This window comes from Podarcis vaucheri (genome assembly GCF_965113315.1).
Source record: "Podarcis vaucheri genome assembly, chromosome: 7".
NCBI classification, from domain to species: Eukaryota; Metazoa; Chordata; class Lepidosauria; order Squamata; family Lacertidae; genus Podarcis; species Podarcis vaucheri.
This window is the reverse complement of record NC_138765.1, coordinates 51,875,104-51,897,816: the sequence shown is the minus strand read 5'-3', so window position 1 is coordinate 51,897,816 and position 22,713 is coordinate 51,875,104. Positions and strand designations below refer to the sequence as shown.

At 45.2% G+C, this 22,713-nt stretch overlaps 2 protein-coding genes and 1 long non-coding RNA gene across 7 annotated transcripts in view; 2 read left to right on the top strand and 1 right to left on the bottom strand.

Annotated features, from left to right (window-relative positions):
- CDH1 (cadherin 1) overlaps window positions 1-12,043 on the top strand; it is a 29,784-nt gene extending 17,741 nt beyond the window's left edge. The window contains exons 6-16 of the mRNA XM_082229303.1: window positions 1,013-1,157; window positions 2,012-2,187; window positions 2,518-2,646; window positions 2,877-3,062; window positions 3,246-3,490; window positions 5,266-5,408; window positions 5,993-6,214; window positions 6,936-7,157; window positions 8,202-8,332; window positions 9,243-9,386; window positions 10,075-12,043. Coding sequence (XP_082085429.1) covers window positions 1,013-1,157; window positions 2,012-2,187; window positions 2,518-2,646; window positions 2,877-3,062; window positions 3,246-3,490; window positions 5,266-5,408; window positions 5,993-6,214; window positions 6,936-7,157; window positions 8,202-8,332; window positions 9,243-9,386; window positions 10,075-10,287 — 1,956 coding nt within the window. The 3' untranslated portion in view covers window positions 10,288-12,043. The remainder of the gene's footprint in view (window positions 1-1,012; window positions 1,158-2,011; window positions 2,188-2,517; window positions 2,647-2,876; window positions 3,063-3,245; window positions 3,491-5,265; window positions 5,409-5,992; window positions 6,215-6,935; window positions 7,158-8,201; window positions 8,333-9,242; window positions 9,387-10,074) is intronic.
- Window positions 12,044-12,145: 102 nt separating this feature from the next.
- Window positions 12,146-14,141, bottom strand: LOC309535900. Of its 2 annotated transcripts, none has more exons than XR_014221414.1 (3): window positions 14,100-14,141; window positions 13,064-13,156; window positions 12,146-12,344 (listed from the first exon to the last, which is right to left on the bottom strand). It is a non-coding gene; the product is annotated as an uncharacterized lncRNA (long non-coding RNA). The 2 variants fall into 2 exon arrangements; XR_014221415.1 differs by lacking the exon at window positions 14,100-14,141 and adding an exon at window positions 13,959-14,093.
- A 101-nt stretch (window positions 14,142-14,242) lies between these two features.
- TANGO6 (transport and golgi organization 6 homolog) overlaps window positions 14,243-22,713 on the top strand; it is a 59,475-nt gene continuing 51,004 nt past the window's right edge. For all 4 annotated transcript variants that reach the window (XM_082229287.1, XM_082229286.1, XM_082229285.1 and 1 more), the window contains exons 1-7: window positions 14,243-14,367; window positions 15,951-16,606; window positions 18,419-18,535; window positions 18,637-18,787; window positions 20,380-20,516; window positions 21,620-21,785; window positions 22,566-22,648. In XM_082229287.1, the coding sequence (XP_082085413.1) occupies window positions 14,292-14,367; window positions 15,951-16,606; window positions 18,419-18,535; window positions 18,637-18,787; window positions 20,380-20,516; window positions 21,620-21,785; window positions 22,566-22,648 (1,386 nt within the window). In that variant the 5' untranslated portion in view covers window positions 14,243-14,291. The remainder of the gene's footprint in view (window positions 14,368-15,950; window positions 16,607-18,418; window positions 18,536-18,636; window positions 18,788-20,379; window positions 20,517-21,619; window positions 21,786-22,565; window positions 22,649-22,713) is intronic.

Sequence of the window (22,713 nt, the reverse complement as noted above, 5' to 3'; positions counted from 1 at the left end):
CAGCCTGACCCCTTCCAGATTGTTTGTATTACAACTTCCATCACCTCCAATGAGCATTTGGAGGCTGCCAAGTTAGTGAAAGCTGCATTGTAGATTAGAGACATATGAAGCTGCCTTATACGGATCAAACTATTAGCACATCTATTTATTTCAATCTTATACCACTTATAATTTACCACTTATACCACATATAATTTATACCACTTAATTGCGGTCATATCTAAGCAGTATACAGGAGACCCAGTATAATAAGATTAAAAATTAGTTTGAAGCATGAAATCTGAGTTCAGTTAAAAAGCCTGCTGGAATAAAAAGTTTCCATCTACTTCAGTGGGGGTGGGGTGGGGCCTTTCTGACTTCAACTGGAAGGCCCCATAGTTCTTAACATGAGGCTTCTGGTGGAGACAACCTGTGCAACTAGCAGTGGCTCCCCTGAGTGAGCAGGGATATAAAGGATCAGCTCAGTCTTACCTGCCCTAACTGGTAGCAGGGTCTTGTGGGGATTGAACCTGGGTCCTTTGGCATGCAAAGCAATGGCCCTTCCACAAGCCCCCCCCCCCTACCTGCCTGTTTTCACTCCCCTACCAGAGAACTTTCAGTGTGAGAATATGATGTCCATTTGGCAAATGAGAGAGCATGTCCTGACTCGAATGAGGTGTCTTGGCTTTCTCAAGTTTCTTTGTAGTGAAATTTCCTCTTGAAATATTGGGTGGATATCTCTAAAGCCTCGTGAAACCTGTAAGGTTTTAGGGGTTAAAAGCTGGGCATCCTGTTTCTTGAGTCTTGCTATTTTTTGGAGTGAAGCTGTTAAGGTGCAAAGGAGGAGGCGGCTGTGACAGGGGGACTGGCAGACGCCCTTTGCTGCTGTCCCTATCATATGACTTTTGCTGAGAACAGTAATAAACTTTCTATGTCTGTGGTTCCTTCCTTTACAAATAGAAAAAGAGCACTTTTTTCTATTTTTGTGTCCATACTAGTGAATTAATGGCCCTTTGTTGCTTCTCCTCTGCAGCTTTTCTCTCATGCTGTGTCTGTGAATGGGCAGCCTGTGGAGGACCCCATGGAGATCATCATCAAGGTCAGCGACCAGAATGACAACAAGCCCATTTTCACCCAGAGCGTCTTTGAAGGATCTGTAGCGGAAGGAGCCAAGCCAGGTAGGTGTGCTTGTATAATTGCATATATGTGAGTAAAGGCCATCGGTGGCTGGTGGAAGGCAGTGAGCCCAATTGTAGGTAGGGTTGCAGTCAATGAGAGGCAGAGCCAATGAATTCTAGCTTTGTCCCCCTGCCCTGCTGAGTTCTACAAGGGCAACACTGAGGCTAAAGGAGAAGGAAGATGGCAGCCAGTTGCACCTCACCCTCCAGAATGGATGCATTTAACAAGGAGGGCAGAGTGGTTGGGCTAGCTGAGGACAGACAGACATTTGTGGGCCAGTGCCCCATTTGTCCTCATGGACCAGCCTCTGTGGGAAGTTGCTGCAAATCCTCTCATTCCTGACCATTGACCGTGCTGGCCATTTTCCCATGACAGGAAATGGAGTCCAACTCTGCCTGGGGTCCATGGCTTCCCCAACCCTGATTTATGTGCATGGCACTACTTCACTGCCCCCCTCTAGTTTATTGTCTACAAAGCCCACTCAGGCCAAGCTGTGCTTCCACCTCCCTACGGAGATTATGCACCAGGTAATGGAGCCCACAGATCCCGTCAGCTGTCATGCAGACTGGCATGAGGCTGGTATGTATTGTGCTTAGGTGCTCTGTGGCTTAGGAACCTAGCTCAGGGTTGCTGACAGCACAGAAAGTATGCTGAAACCTTGGAAAGGCACTGTCAGCCCTGCCTGGAGATGCTGGGGATGAGATGCTCACTCCTGAACTCTGGAGTGAGTTGAATTCACTTGGAGACTGGCACATCTTTAATAGCTGTCTGGGACAGAATCTGTTCTGCCTTCCTAACTAGCATCAAGGCAGGTCCGCTTCTGCTTCTCAAATGCCTTTTTATGCATTCCCAGGTACCGCAGTGATGCAAGTGTCTGCCACGGACAAAGATGATGCTGTGAATACCTACAATGGGGTCATCACCTACTTCATAATCAGCCAGGAGCCCAAGCAGCCCTACAGTCAGATGTTCACTATCAACAATGAAACAGGGTGGATCAGTGTGATCACAACAGGCCTTGACCGAGAGGTGAATGTCCTGGCTGCGAGCGGGCAGGCGGGGGCGGGCAATGTTTGAGGGTGTCAATCACTATCAAGTACACCTGTAGCACTTTCCAAGTCTGCACACTTGCAATGAATCACTTGCACTTAAACCCTTTTGGAAGCAGTGATTAGTATGCACCTGATCAAATGCTGATTTGAAGCCACCTCTTCACTTATTATGTTGTATGAGTTTAACTGTTGTAATGATAAGAAGTGGCTAATCTAGGCTAATCTTTTCACACGCAAGCCCCCCTTCCACATCGAGAATTCTCTCTCTGTAATGTTAACATAACTTGGTTATTTGGTTTGCTTTCAGGAATACCCCCAGTACACGCTGGTCATCGAAGCTAGAGACATGTTAGGAGAAGGCTTAAGTACTACAGGGAAAGCAGTGATTACTGTCACGGACACGAACGACAACCAGCCAATATTTGACCCACTCACGGTAATGTTGAGGCTTCTCCTACACCTTCCTTGACCAGTCTGACATCGTGTCCTACCCTGCCAAAATCCTCTGTCCCTGCATCCCAAACTCCCGCCTTCTCCAGAAAAGGAGGGGGAGGCCCTGGGGAAGTTCCAGAATAGCAACATCATAGCATCCCACTGAGCTGGGCCTCTGCACCCCAGCAAGGCAAAGCCACACTCCTCCTTCAACATCCTCCTTCTGTCTTCTAGTACGTTTCAACTGTGCCAGAGAACAAGGTGGGATTCCAGGTTGCCAGGCTTTTGGTGAAAGACGCAGATCAGCCAGGGACCGGAGCATGGAAAGCCAAGTACACCATTGTGAAAGGGAACGAGGAAGGTAACTTTGAAGTGGCTACCGATCCCCAAACCAATGATGGTCTCCTGACAACCATTAAGGTAAGCCAAAGTCCCTCCTTGAGCTGCAGTCCTCTTAAGCTTCCTGCCTCATAAGCTGCTGGGACTTCATGCTTTGCCTTGGTGTTTAGGTGGATGTTACTGACACCCCCTGATTGCATCATCATCATCATCATCATCTCTCTCTCTCTCTCTCTCTCTCTCTCTCTCTTGCCTCCTTTCCAGGGTCTGGACTTTGAGGCAAAGGATCTCTTCACCCTTCTGGTTACTGTGGTGAATGAAGTTCCCTTCTCAGTGACTCTCCCAACATCCACGGCCACAATCACTGTCAACGTAAGGGATGAGAATGAAGCCCCCATCTTTAACCCCCCTGAAAAGTCTGTGACGAAGTCTGAAGACCTCCCTGTTGGGCAGCTGGTGACTACCTACACCGCTCAGGACCCCGACACAAATCAAAAGCAGACGGTCAGGTACAGGAAAGGTTTGAATGCTTTGCAAGGGTGCTAGGTGAGCAGGTTAGCAAGGGAGCGAGTCTCAGGGCAGAGCTGAAGGGTCAGGAGCAGAGCTCATTCCGCTGTCAGATAGCTAAAGGGGACAGGAAAGACCAAGGAAGTGTGTGCAAGAGGGAGAAGCCAAGGGAGAAGCTCATAGGTAGTTCAGAATGCAGCTGCAAGGTTGCTCAGATCAGGTCTTGGAAACATCATCTTGCCAGTCCTTAAACAGTCTACTCAAATACAGCTGCAACACGTGGCTAATAAGTAAGGTAAATATATTATTAGTAGTAGTTAGAATATAATCCAAAATTTACAAATCATAAACATCATTACATAATGTTTGTATAAGTCCATAAACAAGAAATAGTCAATGTAATGAATTGCTGTCAGGGAATACCACGAGGCAGGTAGAATGCCTTTCAATAGATAATGTCCAACAGTATTGTAGTGGTGGGTGCTCCAACGTGTAGAATTCAGTAATGAACAGCAAACAAGCAGAACAGTGTTTCTGGATTAAGTCAACTGTTTCGAAGATGAATCTTCATTAGCAAATAATTTCTAATAAATTATCTATTCAGGTAAATGTGATACTTATAGACCAGTGCTCACTAACCAGTGTAGCCAACTGTTGGCTACACTGGTTAGTGAGCACTGGTCTATAAGTATCATTACATTGAGTCTTTCTTGTTTATGGACTTATGCATACATTATATAATGATGTTTATGATTTGTAAATTTTGGATTATACTCTGACTACTAGTAATAATACATTTACCATACTTATTAGCCACGTGTTATGGCTGTATTAGAGCAGATTCTGTATTGCAACATAGGGGTTTTGTTTTAGTCCTTAAACAGTTGCAGAGGCATTTCATCTGTTTTTCTGGGTGTAATTCAAAGCACTGGTGTTTGATTTTTAAGGCCATTTATGGCTTAGGGCCCAGGATACTGGAAGGAACTGTGACCTTCGCACCATCCTGCCCATACAATAAGGCAACAATGAAGGCTTTTTAAAAAAAGTTCTAGACCTGAATGTTTTTAGTGCAGGTTTTTTGTGGTGTTTTAATAATAACTTTTAATTTGATTTAAAAAACAACCACCACCACCCAAAATTTTGTTTAATTCCGGGCAAGGTATAACTTTGTTAATAAAAAGCAATAATAGCTAAATGACACTCCACACCACTTAGCAGCCCAAATTAAGTGTCCCATTGGACGGCACGTACCTAGGAGAGATGGCAAGCTCTTATTGAGGTTTCTGTGAGTGTATTCTTGTAGGCTTGGCTTCCTTCCCCCTCCGTATTTGGCCCATTAGGTACACTCAGCTGAATGAGCGCTTATTATCTATATCTGTTGTAATAGCCAAGATGTGTTAGAGAAAGGTGGGCAGCATTTTTCAGGGGGCAGGGGGGACATGCTGAAAGTGGTCAGGGCCAGAGCCCAATGGGTGGGGCCTCTCTTTTCCATTTTCCTCTCTTTTTCTGCCATCTCCTCTCTCCCTGCCCAGAGCTCTCAGCTTAGTATCTCTGCAAAGCTTTTCACCCTCTCACTCAACCCTTCCATTGCTCAATTCGTTTCCCCTTTCTGGCCATTTCCCCCCCCCCCCCACTTTTGGGCTTCACCACCAGCAAGTAATGAGGCCACAGGTGACTCTTGCAGGTTGCCCATCCCTGACTTACAGGGATGAACCTTCAGTTGTTTTGACTGGCAAAATGTCAGAGCTGCTGTCACTCACCCTCATTTCTCTTGCAGTTATTCTGTTGGGAGCGACCCAGCAGGGTGGCTGAAGATTAACCCTGAAAATGGCATCATAGAGACGAAAGCCCCGCTGGACAGGGAGTCTAAATTTGTGGTAGACAACACCTACACGGCTCTCATCTTGGCGAGTGACAATGGTAACTGGGACACATTTTTAGCCCTTTTCCTTGGGGTCAGGTCTCCTCCAAGTCCCAGGCAGGAGCAGGCTCTTGCTACAGTGACTGTGATGGATAGTTGTGCTAAATGTTGGAATCTGAGGAGTTTAACTGTCATATCCCAAGATCCAAGGAGTGCCCATCTTGTCCTTTTGATGCCAGTTCCTCCTGAGATTTCTGCATCTCACAATTTCGCATTTATCTTTGAAAAACGTGTACATTGCTGTGTCTAAGCTTTCAAAGATTGAGGGGAAACCATACTGTGCCACAACAATGAAAACTTCTAAAACATAGAGCAGGTTAATAACCTATCCATTTCAGTTTCTTATTTCTTCACGGTTGCACCATTTTGTATTTGTTTAAAAACACACACACACACACACACACACACACACACACACACACACACAATTTCTTCTGGTATATTTTGTTGCATTTTCCCCTTAACTGAACTTTTGTAATCAACTTTCCTTAATATTTGTAGCTTCTTTGCAAACAAAAAGTCCTACTATACTGCATTTTTGCACATTATTTTTACTAACTGAAATATGTTTGCTTCTCTTTAGGGATGCCTTCACTCACAGGCACAGGAACTCTTCTCCTGTACCTGGAGGATGTGAATGACAATGGGCCAGTGCCAGACCCACGATCCTTTGACATCTGCAACCGGAGCCCTGAACGCAAGGAATTGAGCATTGTGGACAAGGATCTTCCTCCAAACACTCAACCCTTCAAAGCAATGCTGCTCTTGGGCTCAAGCGCCAACTGGACGGTCGAAGTAAATGGAGGTAAGCTAGTGGGAGGGGTGGTGTTTGCACTCTGCGGACCGGTATGCATGTGTGGTGGGAAATTGCTTGACTGCCTAGCCTTGAGCTGTCCAGGGACATCTTGTTCTGCTCTACCTAAGAGGCCTCATTCACGAACAGCAACTGAGGTGGCAAAGCTGTGCCACCGCTTGTGTTACTTTAAACTGCAGAACAGGATTTGTGTGACTTTCCCATGCATAGAAAACTAGTAAGGCAAGTAGAAGGCTTTAGTAGAATCCTCCTTCTTGGTATCTAGTTTTCTATATGTATCTAGTATTCTTTGTTTTTACCTTAAGCCACCTTGAGTGCCATCAGGGGAAAAGGCAGTGCATAAATAAATATATAATTATTATAATAATACATGCAGGGAAACTATAATATCAGGAAGGAGGTTTCTAATCAAGCCTTCCACCTGACTTACTCCCATGGGGTGAGTGGGGTGTTGAAAGCGGTACTGTCCAAAGTTCAAGTTTCCCACCTTAACTGCAGCTCTGTGAGAATGAGACAAAAATTAGACAATGTGCATTTGTCAAATCTGCACGTGCTTTAACCAGATAATCTACTGCTGTCCCTTTCCAGAATCATTTTAATATTCAAGTTGGTTCATGATTAGGATAGAAAAAGGCTGTGCAGAGTCTGTTTTCCTTGCTTTGCAAAGCCCTAACCCTGAGCCTGCTTTTTCTCTCCTTATGTTACCCCATAGATAAACTGGTCCTCGAATTGACCAAGCAGCTGGAGCCAGGTGAATACAGCATTGCCCTTGAGCTACAGGACGCCGGGGAAGTGTCCCAGACAACAACAGTCAAAGCCCAAGTGTGTGACTGTGAGGGGGCAGCCAAGAATTGCGAGAAGAGGGCATATATCGCAGGCGGGATGGGGATTCCAGCCATTCTGGGCATCCTTGGTGGCATCCTTGGCTTCCTGAGTGAGTATTTCCTGCCAGGCCTCATTGTGCCCTTGAAGGTACAGGGGGACGGGAACGTGATCCAGCCCCCTTCTCATGTATTCTGTCCATTTTATGCCTGACATCAACACACCTCTCTTTATATATTTGTTGAGACTTCTTCAGTTCTATAAAGCAACTGACAACTGTAGTAAATAATAATAGATGGAGTCTGCAACTTCAGTAGACCATGCACACAGATGCAGTTGCAGAGATAAATTTGTTTTGTCTCTGACACTTGTGCGGAATGGCAGTGGCAGGGAGGAGAAATGCAAGGCATTGAAGCTGATCGGTGGAAGTTATCCCAGGTCCTCTTTTCCCCAGCAACTCAGATTTCGCCAGACATTCTGGCCTATCCATTTTCCAAAGCAATACAAAAAAACAGTATGATCATTTTGTAGAAATAGATAAATGCTGAATGCTGGTTCCAGTAAGACTAACTTTGCACTAGTAGTATCTAGAGCCCTAGCTAAATGCAATGGATGAAGAAAAGCAATACCTAGAAATCTGGTTCCAAAATGTGATGGGAAGATAGATGTTTTAATATCAAGAGCTTCCAGTGGAAAACGGTAGAGCTGGCCAATGTGAAGTGCTGAGGAGTGGGAGAGAAGAGGACCTAAAGGACACGCTCCTTTGCCAGCTATTGAAACTTTGGGGTGTGTTTGAGGTATCTGCAGATAACACTTCCTCTTGTTTGGGGTGTGTTTGAGGTATCTGCAGATAACACTTCCTCTTGTGCATCCATTAATTTAAACAAGTCTACCTTGAGTAAAACCATACTGCTGTGCTGCAGAGCTGATCTGCTTGCAAGCTGCCGAAAGGGGCAGATAAATGGCTTGCAGTTCTGGGTGAGCACTGCTGTAGGAAAAGGTATGCCTGAAGCTGAGACAAATACACCTGTCTGCCCGTTCTGTAGTTGTGGAAGTGCAGAATAGATCCTGCTCTGTTTTAGAGCTCCCTGAATCAGCCGAGCAGACAGTCCAGGCTGGCATTCACAGTTGCTTCTCCAACTTTATTTTCTTCCAGTCCTCCTGCTCCTGCTGCTGCTGTTTGTGAGGAGGAGGACGGCAGTGAAGGAGCCTTTGCTTCCACCAGAGGATGACACACGAGACAACGTCTACTATTATGACGAAGAGGGTGGTGGAGAGGAGGATCAGGTGAGCTGCTGAGTCTTAGCCCAAGAGGGATGGGGCTACTTCTGTGGGTTGCCCACAAAAGCCATCACTGCCCTGCTTTGCAAGTCGTCATGCCACCTCTTTCCTCCCCTGCACATTTTTGTTCTTTTGTGAACGTCACATCTTGCCACCTGACTTGTAGAGTAAGATAGTCCTGAGGTCACATTGCAAGCTGGCCACATCTCTTGAGCCTTTGCTTAGATCAGGGATAGGAAGCTTTTTTCAGTCTGAGGACCACATTCCCTTCTGGAAGCCACATGCCAGTGAAGGATGGAGCAAGAAATAAAAGTGGGTGGAGCAATGGGTGGGGCTCTTCTGTACAGTAGACTATAAGACAAGTGGCTTCACACAAACACACACACGTGTGCGCACACGCTCTCCCCCTCTGTTCATCCAGGCATATGATACATTATCATAGAACAAAGAAGGGCACATTCCCGCCAGGCTAAAACACTCTAAAAGGTTGCAAAGCACAAAGCAGGGCTAGCAAGAGGTATGTCCTGGGGTGGGGGGTGGGGGAGCAAAGGAGGGACCACATTCAGCCCCAGGCCTAAGTTCCCCATGCCTGGCTTAGATCAAGCAAATCCCAGAAATTTACCTCATAATCTTCTTTGGCCTGACCAGCCATATATTTTAAAAAATTAAAATGTAAGAATGGATTAAGAAATGTATTGATGTCCCAAGGGAGTAAACAGCATGTGTTTATATACATTCATTTCTACACTGGAAGATGCATTCTGCCCATCTCTCACCATCCTCCTGATCCTTGTTAGCTAAAGATGTTATGTCCTGCAAAAGGCCTTAAGCGATGAGTGGAAATGGTAGCATCTATACCCTGGATCATCTTACCTCTTGCATCTATTTTCTGAATGTGTCTCTCTACTCTTCCTAGGACTATGACATGAGCCAGCTGCACCGTGGCCTGGATTCCCGCCCTGAAATTACCCGCAATGATGTTGTTCCGACTCTCATGCCGGCTCCGCAATACCGCCCACGGCCTGCCAACCCTGATGAGATTGGCAATTTCATTGACGAGGTGAGTGAAACTGGCAGCTGAGCCACACAAAAGAGTCCCATAACATTTGCTGTCACTGTTAGCAATATGTTTGGATATTCCTCATAAATTGATGACGATGATACACTTCTGCAGTGGTACTGAAGTGTAAAGGGTTTAGCTTTGATTGACCAGTTAACTGAAGTTTGGGCATCTGATAGACAAACAAAATTGGATTTTGTTATTGATGAGTTTAAGTCTGTTTAGGAAAGAAAAAGGAATTCTTTTATAGAACATTTCTCAAGTCACTACAATTCTTTTTGGAACAAATTGATCACTGTATCTATTTGCATGACTGATAATTCAATGGAGATCTGTCCCAATGAATGACAAATCTTCAGTTTTGGTTATATGTATGTTATATTTTCCAGTCATTTTGATTTATGTTTTCATTTTTATATGACTATGAAAAAATACAATAAAAATGTGGTGGTGGTGGGAGGAAGAGCATGCTTAATAAGGGGGAAGAAAATTACCCCATATCTGCCCAGTGGCTGGTCATACAGTGTTCTCCAAAGTCATGTCTCTAGATGTGGCCTTGGGGTCAGAGGTCATGATTTTCTCCAGAGAGCTGGTATCTCATTGCTCTAAAGCAGAGGGCCACTATTGCCACAATCAACTTGCTCTAATGTGGAACAAACTGAACACATCTTCCTTTCCCTTCCTACAGAACTTGAAGGCAGCAGATACAGACCCCACGGCACCCCCATACGACTCTCTGCTTGTGTTTGACTACGAGGGCAGCGGCTCTGAAGCAGCCTCCCTCAGTTCTCTGAATTCCTCCAATGGTGACAGAGACCAAGATTATGACTATCTGAATGACTGGGGCAACCGTTTCAAGAAGCTGGCTGACATGTATGGAGGGGGCGAGGAAGAAGACTAGATGTCACTGGGATTAAGTAGGGTTTAGCTCTGTGTGGAAAGACAGAAATGAAATCGACTTATCGTCAACTTTTCCCAGCAGCTGACCATTGGTCCAATTTGCTGCTCTTTCTTGCAAGTCGCCAAAATGCTGCATAAAACTTGCCTTACTCCCAATATTAGCCCCTCTTGGGGTGCATTCAGATGACCACATTTTCTTCATGATTCCACCCTTGTTCACCAAAGATTATGATTTCCATAGAGGCAAGAGCATACATTATATGGAAAGGCTGTTTTTTTTTTTATCACTATCAGAGCCTCTGAGGCAATTTGCCAAACATACTTGATTTATTAATACAGTAATAATAGAATACTGTTTTCTAATGCATAGGCTAAAGTTTAAGGAATATTTTAGGGATGATTTAGCAGTTTTGTGAAATGCAGCTCAAGTTATGTGGTCTGAAATTGTTAACTCTTTGGGAACCCTTAGTACTAATGCACTTTAGGTGTTTCTAGCACTGTCATTCCAAAGCACTAACCAAAGATTTATTCCCAGGGCTGCTGAGTGTATCCAGCAGTTCTGTACAAGTGTAACACAAATGTGAAATTTGGAACTCGGGGAAGAACCTTCAGCCTCTGGAGAATCTTGGCTTTTTTTCAGAGAGCAATTGGCTGCAAAGATGGATGGTGTCTGATTAGCATAGTGGAAGCTGAGGCAGGTTTTCTAGCATATGGGGAATGAAGCAGGCTTTTGGTACAAATCTTTTTGCCCTTCCCTAAAAACAGCAGGAACAGAATATGCTGTAGAGCAGAGGGGTGAGGAATCTCTGGTCTGTGGGCCAAACTTGGCCTGCCAGGGATTTGAATTTTTCCTGCAAGGTTGGGATCTGGCCCATGGATCAGAAAGTTTCCCTACCCCCAATATACAGGGTTTATCTGTAGATATGTGTGGTGCACACTGCATAATTCATTTTTCCTTGGTGCAGGATTTTGGTAGTTTATAGGAGTGCTGTTTTTAGTGCACAGTTAAAGCAGCTGTGATTATTCCAAATGCTTACAGTGTAATCCTATATGTGTCAATTCTTAGATAATCCCCTTTGAGTTCATTGACTTACACCCAGGCAAATGTGTGTAGGATTGCAATCCTAGACAGTAGCAAGATTTAAGAGAGAGCAGATGACAAGAAATCCCAGAGGAGGAAGACCAATATTAGGGGTCCCTGATTCAGCTGATACCAAGTGCCTTTGCCCTGCAGCCTTAGCACTGACCTCTTGACCATTCTCTTGGTGACCTTTTGGACCTCCCATAATATTGCAGACATATGCTCATGCTATCTCTAACCATGTTTAAAACCTAAGTTTCAGTCCTTTATGCCATGGATTGTATCTTTTTGTGTACTGTTGTTCATATATGTCCCTTTCTGTGTGTATAAAATGCAGTTGAATAAGATGTACATTTTCTTTTTATGCATTTCTCAGCCAAGAAATCCATTTTTAATTTTAGGTGGACATTCTGGTGAAGGTGCCAGTTTTTTCCCCTACCAAGTGTTTTTCAGAGTTAACTGCTTTATATGATTACTGTACAATTGATAGGGTGGTTGTTGTTTTTTAAAGTGGCTTTCTCTGGTTGTAGGTCTGTATATTTGGCTTACCTTTTCAAATATGTAATGTTTAGAAGACAGGTGGAGGGGAACATGCCTTAAAAGCCATTATTTATACCTTTATTTTATGTGATTACTTTTTAATAAGATTTTAATAAAAACGTATTTTTAAAAAATGGTCTTTTTGTTTGTTGCTGGATTTCTCTACATCATTTTCTCAAATTGGTCAACCTCTTAAACTTGCAATATTTTCCTGACTCAGAATAAATGTATTAGAATGTATCAGCCATATTCCTTATTTATTTAAACAATTTATGAGCTGCTTTTCAGTAGTTTCCAGGACTCCTTACAAAAACAAGATCAGAAAACTTAAATAATAATAATAACGCTGTTGGATCAGACCAGAGACCCTCTAGTTCCGGTATTGTGGTAGGTGAACTGTGTACTGGGATTTGTAGTCAAAGGCATAACAAGGATTCCTGAGGAACATAAAAAGAGTGAAGTTAGCTTTAATTTCAGTTTTGAGTGAGTTACTGAAATAAAAAAAGCTGCAGCATTTGTTTTCACTGTTTTGGATCTCTTACAATATAACACTAGTCTAGCATCCTATTCTCACATTGGATGACTAGATGCAGCAGCACTTTCCCCACTTCCTATGCCCAACAGTGGAAGAAGAACATAGCCCGTATTGTTAGTAGACACTGAGAGCGTTATCCTCTGTGAATTTGTTTAACCCTCTTCTTTTAAAGCCATCCAGTTTGGTGGCCATCGCTACATCTCATAGGAACAAATCCCATAGTTTAATTACATGTTGTGTTCAGTACTTCTGGTCCATCCTCAATATTCCATTGTTCAGTTTCACTGGCTAGCCCCAGTGTCTAGTATTCTGACTGGGATAAAACTTTTTTTATCCACTTTCTCCATACCATGCATAACTCTACACACCTTTATAATAAGAATGTATCCTTTTCTTCTAAACTAGAAAGCCCCGATATAGTATAACAATAAGACGATTGGTGCTGAAAGGATAATAGTAGTGGCACCAGGCAAGTTTCCCTGGGAATGGAATATAACAGGTGGCCTCCCCCATTGGAGAAGATTGCTCTGTCAGATCCAGCAAAGTACTAAACTATATTTGAGTATCCCTTGCTCAGTCTTCCTATTGTGCCCAAAATAATAAATGCAAGAGAGGACCTACCTGTTCCAAGCCAAGGCTGAATTTAAAGTGTGTGTAATTTGCAAGAGCCTTGTGCTGGAAACAATCATTCCAAGCTGAGGATTGGTTTGCTAGCTAAAATAAATAAATGAACCTGTTACATGTTACATGCTGAGCCCATGCCAAGGGGATGTAGGACTATTTATGGCTTTAAAATACTGTGAAATTAAGGAGTAAAGATGCAGGAGAGCCAGAAAGTCCCTAGTTCAAATCTTTCCCCTTTGCCATGAACTCAGCAGAGGTGGAACAGCAAATGTTCCTGCCCCGGGTTAAGGTGCTTAACACCCAAGGTTGGCCAAGTTATTTTGGTACCTCAGAAAGAGAAGCCCATAAAGCTCTCTTATCAGCGGTTCTCAACCTGTGGGTCCCCAGATGGGAGTTAGACTACAACTCCCATCATCCCTGAACTCTGGCCTTGCTATCTAGGGGTGATGGGAGTCATAGTTCAACAACATCTGGGGACCCACAGGTTGAGAAAGGCTGCATATGAAATATATTAATAAGCCACCTAATTATAGTGCTGGTCCCGCTCAGCCTCTGCCTTCCTATTTGTAATAGGGTATTGGATGGGGAAAGGATAATAATACTGGCCTACCCTGAAGGGTTGGTGTAAGGGCTATAACTAGGTAATGCATGTGAATCACTTTGAACACTTCAGAATACTATACTGTACATAGTTTAGGTGCGTGCACGCTGAAGGCACAGAAGAACGTGAAAGACGCTGAGCAAATACATCTACACCATACATTTAAACCACACGACGTCTTCCAAAGAATCTGGTGAACTGTAGTTCGCCCCCTTACAGAGCTACAATTCACAGCATCCTTACAACTCCCATAATTCTTTGGGGGAAGCCCTAATACAGCGCGGGTGTTACCTGAGCCTGTTCAGCGCCTGCCAGAGATATCCGGGACTCACTTCCTTTGAAATAAAAAACCGCGCTGATGTTGATCCCAAACCCAGAAGCTGCTAAGAGAGCACCTGAAGTTCAGAGGAGAAGCACCCTCATCTATCGCACCTTCCCATAATGGCAGCCTGCTTCAGGGCGAGGACCTTCCCAAGAAGGCCGCTCCTTATACTCGCTCGCGTACCTCCAGACCTTCCCAAGATGGCGAAATGTGACGTCCGACCTTCCTAAAATGACAGCACTGTCTCGGCTTATCCGACCTTCCTAAGATGGCGGGCAGAAGCGCAGCGTGAAGCAGCCGCGATGGCCGGGAGCGAGGCTGTGCTGAGGCGGGTGATTGAGGCGCTGGAGCTGCTACTGGGGACAGCCAAAGCTGCCGGTGAGAAGAGGGTGCGGGCTTTGGAGGCAAGGGCTCCTGCACCTTTGCGGTTCAAGGGAGGCTGCAGGCGGCCTGGTCGTTCCCGCAGCTGAACAGCCTCATTGGAGACGGTATACTGGGGCGGGTGTGACGCGGCGGTTCCTCCCTCCGAGAAAGCCCGTCTCTCCAGGGAATGCCCTCTGGCCAATTTTAGGGGGTCGTGTGCCGCGTATGGCTATTTTATTTTATTTATTTTTATACCTTTGTATCCCAAGAGCTCAAAGCGATATACTGTACAAAGTTATCACCCGCCCTTCCCCGCCCCTTGCTGGAAACCCGCTGCCAAACGGTACTGGTCGCGATGGGCTCAGTGTAAGGTAGCTTCTTCCTTGTTTAAATCAGCCCTTCATCCAGAACCATGAGGACTGGAAGCTTGCTTCGTTTTTAGGGGAACGGCCACAGTAGTAGCTGCTCAGTAGCAGAGCACATGTGTCATGTGCAGAAGGTGTCCCAGGTTTGATCCCTGACAACATCTGCAGGTAGGGTGGAGAACGACAGCCCACTTGAATCCCTGGAGAGTTACTCTGCCAGTCAGAACAACTAACAAGGGCTTGTCACAACTTAAAAGAATAACAAAATGTCAGAGTAGAGGGAATCCTGGGCTAGCTGAACTAATGGTCTTACTCTGGCACCTTCCTACAGGAACCCATGAAATGGTAAAAAGTGGGGCGGTTCAAAAAGCAGCGGGGTGTGTGTGTGTGGACATTTCTGAATGGCCTGGCTGCTTCAGAAGCCAGAGCAAGACAACTCAAGGTTCTCAGAAAAACAAAGGCTGCAGCCCTAGCCTCACTTAGAATATGCCCCATGTCCTTTGACTCACTTCTGAGTAGACATGGTTAAGATTATGCTGTAACCCAGAAGGGAGAGGAGAAACTTTGGGATGGGAAAAATATAAGAGTTCTGTTAGATCTGATCAGAAATGCAGGAACAAGCAGGGCTTGCAGACAAAAGCTCATTCCTGCTCCCCAGCAGCTGTTGTGATGGGTTACCCTAATTTAATCTGCGAAGCATTGGAGGCTGCAGAGCAGCTTCCTATTTTATTGACCATGTTGTAAGTCTTCCATTCTGCTTCCAGAAGCAAATGGTGGCCTGCATGCTTTGTCTTTTCACTACATCCTGTCTTGGCCTGGCAACAACGCTGCAACGTAGGCCAGGCATTATTCGGCTGATTTAAGAAAGGAACGAACACTTTGATAGGCTCTTTAATCTGGCAAAGAGTCTGAATATACCTATATAATAAGATGCAGCTCCAAACCAAATGTGTTCAGCAACATTATTGTCTGACATTAAAAAAAAAAAACATTCCAACAAAATCAGAAATAAAATTGGACTATTTCTGGCACAAAGAGCAGCATGCTCCTTTAAAACTTCTCATCACATAGAGCAAAATATCCCATTGTTATGGACTTATTAGAGATACCTAGTCTGCATACAGAACCATAATTTCCAGCATTTCTTGGGGGAGGGGGTTGTATTTCAAACCCGTTTTAGAGTGGTGTAGATATATTTGCTGCATGTGATCAACTGTCTGTCTTTCTTTTCAGGGGCAGATTCAGGCCCTCTGCAGTCAACGAAGCATGTCGATTTGCTGGAATCTTTGCGCTTCAATGTATCCATTTTGGAAGAGAAGTTTGCCCAGGACCCAAAATGGGATGAACTGCAGAGGTTGAGAACTGAGGTCTCTAAGCAGGCTCAGTGCCTGGCGTCCAGCTCGGATGTGCCTTGGAATTTTACTTGCCATGTCTTGCTCCTTCTGCTGTGTCTCAAGCAGTGCATGGTCCTCTTAGCAACAACTTACTGTCCACCTCAGCCAAACCCCAAGACAGCTGAAGCTGCACCTCCTCTGAGTCCCGACACTCTCAGCATTGCCCAGGAGAAAACTGTGCAGGTGGCCTTACAGTTCATTGTGACCTTGGGCATTTGCCCATATCTCTTGCCTGGCGTTGGGCTTCCCCTGAGAAGCAGGACAGAATTCAGTGCCCTGGTTCAAGAAGTGGCCTCATCCAGATGCATTTCCCGTGCCACACGCCGGCTTTTTGTAACCTGCACTGTCCTAATGGAGGTTGCTGATCACACGTCCCTGAGCAGACTCATTCTCACACGTCACTTGGGGGATCTCCTGGCGGGGCTGTGCCAGCTCGGATTCTGTCCAGCAAGAAGGAAGGATGAAGAAGAAGCCAAGCCCTCAGAGAAGCAGATGGTAAGTTGTCAGCTTGGATTCAGGGTTGGGAACCTTCTGTGGCCTTCTGCTGCTGTTGGACTCCAACTTCCATCAGCCCCTGGTGTGATGGGAAATGCATGTAGTTCAGTCTTCCCCATCCTGGTGTCCTCTAGATGTTGTGGGACTCCATCGGCCCTCCCTGGCATGACCAGTAGTCAGAGATGATGAGAGTTGGAATCCAGCAATGTTTGAAGGGCCACAGGTCGCACATCTGTGGCATAAAGAGTATACTTTGTTTAGCACCAGTTGCCAACTCTGAATAGTCAGGATGGGCATCTCAACATTTTTATAGAGCATCACTTAAATATGCACATCTCTTGATGAAAGGTGTTTTTGATAACTTTCCAAATTTTGATAACTTTCCTAATCTGTCTTCTCCTTAGAAAATTTAAGAGTGAGTGTCTTACATTGTTGGAGAAATTTAAAAGGGGTTCCTGGATTGGAGATGTTCCTCCCAGAAACCCAAAACCCAAAAGAAAAGGATGCAGGCCTTTATAGCAATACAAGTAGGAACAGCCTTTAAAAACAAGGAGGCTGTGAAGAACCACATCCTAAGCAATGTTTTTATACACTTCCAGATTTTACACATGATTTCTATTCACCAATCAAAGGATCGCAGCAGTCTTAATAGTTGCAACACAATGTCACCATTCTGAACCAATGAAAATAATTTGGCTCTTCAGATCAGCCCTCATTATAATATCATGTGATTTCTTTATTGAGACTTTAACTAATTGTCCTATTCATTCAGTGTCTCCCAATATGCTATTTGATCCATCTATAAAACAATTCAAGGTTAATCACAATTGCCATGCCTAGCTGATTCTCTATTCATGCATACAGTGGCCACCATAGATTCTAACAGTTTATTCTTTTCAGTGTTCTGTAACGGACATTCGCTACATGCAGTACGTAAAAGCAGCTAGTTCTGTACTGTAAAAGCAGGCAAGCATCGGCCTTTTCAGTTTAGCTAGGCCATAAGCTCAAAAGAAAATGGAATCATCAAAATGATACAGTATGAAATTATTATTTTCTTCATCCTTATGATCCCGCTGGAACCTTCTGTGCAACTCAAACACTGGACTGGTGCAAGTGATGGTGTCTGGGTTTGAGGGATGCAACCCATGAAGCAGTAGCGGTTCAGCAAACACTCAGTGTTTACATCACTTGCAGCAGCATGGGACATTGGAATGACATCATGTAACACTTTGCTCAGGTTGGACATGGGCCTGGTAAGACTATGTGCAAACTTGTCCGCATCAGCAAGTTCTCTCTCTGCACTGAGATAATGTTGACACAACAGAACACTGCAAATGACAACATCAAGTTTGTGCCAAACAGACAACAAGGTGCAAACAAGATTGCATCAGTGCAGTAACCCTTTTCAGGTACCCAAAGCACCCGCCTGCTAGCCTGAGAGCCAAACTAGATTCTACTCACGGAGTACGAACAGTCTGTTGATTGGTTTTAAGTTACCCGAAGGGCTATTTTTGAGAGAAAAGTAGCTAAATATGGTGATTTGGTGTAAAACTGGAGAAAGGAAGAGGGTTAAGCAGGCCTCCCACATCTCTTAACTCAGACTGCTGTCCTTTTGCAGCTGCCTTTCAGAAAATAAGAACAATAGCAAGCTGTGGGGAGGTTGATCTTATGTCTTCTGTGCAGTGTCTGCTTAGGAATGCAGACCTTTGTGGAAGATTTCAGCATATTGCCGACCACCCAGTAGAGGGAGTCAAAGCCATACTGTACAATTAATTTTACAGCTGCTGCTGTTTTATGCAAACTTTTTTTTAGGGCCTTACAGAAGAGGAGCGAAGCAGCTGCAGGGAGGCATTGCAAGGCCTTTTGAACAGAGTTTACCAGCCACTGGTGGTTCGAGAACTGCTCCTGCTGCAAGGTGGACCCAAACAGGTACTGCAGGTGGACCCTGCTTCCTGGGGAGTCTAAGTGTGCTCACTGGTGTGGCTCTGCAACCCATTACTTGTCCTCTTCTTCCCTCCTGACCATTCCAGGGCTCTGGTTCCAGTGGACGCAGCAGTGAGCATGGTCTGGCACCAGCCCCAGCCTGGCTCCGGCGTCTCTGTGGGCAGCTGCTCTCTGAGAGGCTGATAAGACCGGGTGGTGTTCAGGCTGTGGTCCGTGGCATCCTGGAGGGTGCAGGAGGTGAGTGAGATGATAACATAAGAAAAGCTATGAGTAAGCATGGAGAACGGGGCACAGTAGAACTGTATAAGATTATGCCTGGCATGGGAGAAGATGGATGGAAAATAGGTTTTACTTCCCCTCCCATAGTACTAGAACCCAGTGAAGCTGAATGCTGGGAAGATTCCTGTGGCATGGGGATGGCCACAAACTTGGATTGTTTTAAAAGAGGATTAGACAAATTAATGGGGATTAAGGCTATCAGTGGTCACTAGCCAAGGTGGCTTTGTTCCAACTCCCCAGTCGGAGGCAGTGGGCCTCTGAATGCCAGTTGCTGGGAATCGCAAGTGAGGAGAGTTGCCGTGGCACTCGGGTCCTGCTTGTGGGCTTCCCACCGAGGCATCTGGTTGGACACTGTGAGAAAAGGATGCTGAAGAGATGGGTACCCTTTGTTTGTGGACCGAAGGTGCATGTAGTCCAGCCTCCTGCTTCCCAGAGGGGCCTGTTAGAGGCCCTCAGGAAGCTCACCAGCAGGGATAGGAAGGCAACAGATGTCCCCGTTTTTTAACAGTGAGCAATCACAGGTAGACTGTCTCTGGGCCTGGAGGTTTCCTGTTGGCATCCTGTTCTCCATGAACTTATCTGATCTCCTTTGAATGCCATTTTAGCCAGTGGCCCCTATATCCTGCAACGGTAAACTGCCACAAATCCCGCTAATTCTGTTATCCAGTGTGAGATAACAGTGAGCAATCAGAGGTAGATTGTCTCTGAGCCTGGAGGTTTCCTATTGGCATCCTGTCCTCCATGAACCTATCTGATCTCCTTTGAATGCTATTTTAGCCAATGGCCCCTATATGCCACAAATCCCGCTAATTCTGTTATCCAGTGTGAGAAAGCATATTGAGACCTGGGAGTTCTGTGACTCTTTTCTTCAAAGGTTATTTAAGTGTGTTTGAGGAATTTTGCCTCTCACTGTTTCAGTTCAGTTTGTTTTGGATGACAAGAGGCATAAAAGACACTCTTTCAAATGGGTCATCCTTGGTTACTGCAGGTGTATGCTGGTTTTTAATGATTTACAGAATTCTCCATCAGCTTTTCTGCTTGACAGAGGTCTGTGAAACTTGAAAGCTTGCGGAGTCATAGATCTACCAAAGTTAGTCCAATAAAAGCTGTCATTTTACTGGCTTTGTGCCAGCTGCTTATTGAGGAACATTTGGGATCACCTCATTTCCTCTTTACAAACTTAGCATTTTGCTAATGCAAAATGAAAATTACCTTTTGCAAATTATCCTTATTTGCATAGAAAAACTTCCCAGAATTTTTTTTCCTGAAAAACCCTACTTTGCACGCAAAAGGTCCCAGGTTCAACCCCCAGTTAGGGCTGGGAAAGAGGCCCCTGTCTGAAACCCCAGAGAGCTCCTGCTGGTCAATTGCAACAATAGTGGCTAGCTGGACCAATAGTGTGACTTTGTATAAGGTATCTTCCTATATACAGGCACCCTAGGGATTAGAGCAGGTCATCAGAGCAGCATTACAATTCAGAATGAGCATCAACTGTATTCATAGTATCCTAGAGCCTAACAAAGTGTCTCTCTTGCCTTTGTGCCTTCCAGCTGGGGCTACAGGAAGCAGCAGTGCCGAAGCAGCAGCAGCTGACTGGCGGAAGTGTGACGCTGTGGCCAGGATCCTCTCCACTTGTCCTCAGCAGTCTCTGTCCCTGGAGGATTATTGCCGACAGGTGTGCCCACAGGTATGTCCTCCCTCCACCTTCCCCTCCACTATTCTATCTATATTCTGTGGTGGCCTGTAGTGCAGGGCCTTCCAATAGGGGCATCATTCCTGCAGGGGCTGGTTGTGGTAGTGGTGGCATCCATCTGTCTTGAGAGACAGTAAAATGCACCTCTGGGGTGAACTCAAACCACTGGAGAATCACATCACCTGCTGTGGCTGCAGAGACTGGTAACTATTACGTTATTTTGCTGTGTTTGCAGCACTGAAGTGACCTCTCCAGAGTGTAAGCCTGGGCAGTGTGTATGGAGGTCCTGGGCTGCCCAGATGACGAGGACACCCCCCCCCCTTGGCCTTGCCAACGTGATCCAAAGGAAACCAGAGCGGTCTATTTGTCACCTACTTGACTGCAGGAGTTGCTGGAAGGAGGTGTATAAGATGCCATCCAACTGTCATAGGGACTTCAGTGGATTTGTGTAGGGTTTACTCCTTAGCCTTTTCTTCTCCCGGAGATGTACCACAAGGCAGTGGGTATGGATTTTTCCTCGGGGTTTACTCCCAAAGCCTTTCTCATGAATGAGTATATCCACAATGCAGTGGAGGTTTAGGATCAGAGTTTTCCTTCTCCTAGATGGGCTACCTTCCCAGGTTGATGAGCTCCACCTGCCCTTCATTTCCCTCTACAGCATGTACAGTAACTGTGGTGGTAACAATGGTAATAGCAATTGTAGTAGTAACATACTACATTTACTACATTTATTACCAAGCCTACGCCAGCAGGTCCCAGGGTAGGTTACAACAGTTTAAAATTCAGAATTAAAAACAGTTAAAACAGAGGACAGTTGCAGGAATAGGGCAAGTCCTGAAAACACACATCTCAGCTGTTAAAGGCCAGGCTGAAGAGACCTAATACCAAGCTCTCATCATTTATAGGCCTATTACTAAAAAAAGGCATACTTGCATTTGCTTTTTATTGGCCTATTAACAATGAGAAGCACATGCACGGTTTTAGAAACACTGTTTAATGAAGGATCAGCGGCCGAGGAATAAACAGCACTGGAGAGCAATGCAAATGCAGCCCCCAGCAGTGGCTAAAGAGCAGTCTGTGTGCCATTTCTCTCCCAGGTTCTGCAGCTGTTCCTCATTCAGGATAAGCTGACAGCCCATCAGTTCCAGCGAGTTGCCACCACAACTGTCCTCTCCATGGCAAGACAACACCCCCAGCAAGCAGAGAAGCACCTGCTGCGTCCCATACTGGAGCCCCTCCTGCGCTGCTCAGATGATGTGACAGGTAACCGCTTCCTTCTTCTTGACCACCTGGACCAGACTAAGGAATCTGGCGGCCCCTGTGAGAGGGGCAGGTCGCCTTCTTTGTACCTGTCCTGCATCATCGGTTCAGGCTGTGAAAATTGTTTCTTATTTTGTTCAATGACTTCATTACTTGGAATCATTTGCTCTGTGATTCTTGGATATCTCATTTCCTCAGTGACAGAAGCCTGGCGGGCTCTCTCCTAGCAGCCCGTTACAAACTGGGCAGAGCTCCAAGTAACTCATTCTGTACTTTATGGACCATTCTGTTTAATTCAATTACCATTATTGTGTTGCATTAAATAAAGCAGTCCATAAAAGTGTGATGCATTGAGCACCCTACCATGATTACAGGGGTGGGTTGCCCTTTTAGGGCTGCAATGACCCATGGCCAGTCCTCCAGGGGGAGAATGATGAAAGTGGTCATGGTGAGATCTGCCTTTCAAAAGACTTTTATTTATTTTTATTTATTGACTTTATATACCGCCCTATTCTCGGGGGTCCCATCAGCTATTCTGTACTATGTTTTTTGTTTTTTTTAAAAAATCCTCCATCATTAATGAACCTTTTGGCATTATTATAGTGAGCGATCCATGGGAGCAGTCAGTCTAAAAAAAACCCTTAATAAAACAAACAAACAACTGATATATTTGAAGGCTCCCACCCCACAAAAATGCTTTTGAGGAGTTGGACACAGCCTGCAGTGTCAACCTCCCCTGTTTTGATGGGTTTTGATGATCTTATTATTCTCTGTTTCGTTCAGAAGTACCGCTGAAAGAGCTGCTGGCAGGGACTGTGTTGGTGAAAGAGGAGGAGCTCAGTGAATGTGTGGAAAGTGTGCTTAAGGTACATCAGTTAACCTCGCTTACTGTATGTCTTGCTAAAACTGAATATTGCAAGCAGGGAAAGCG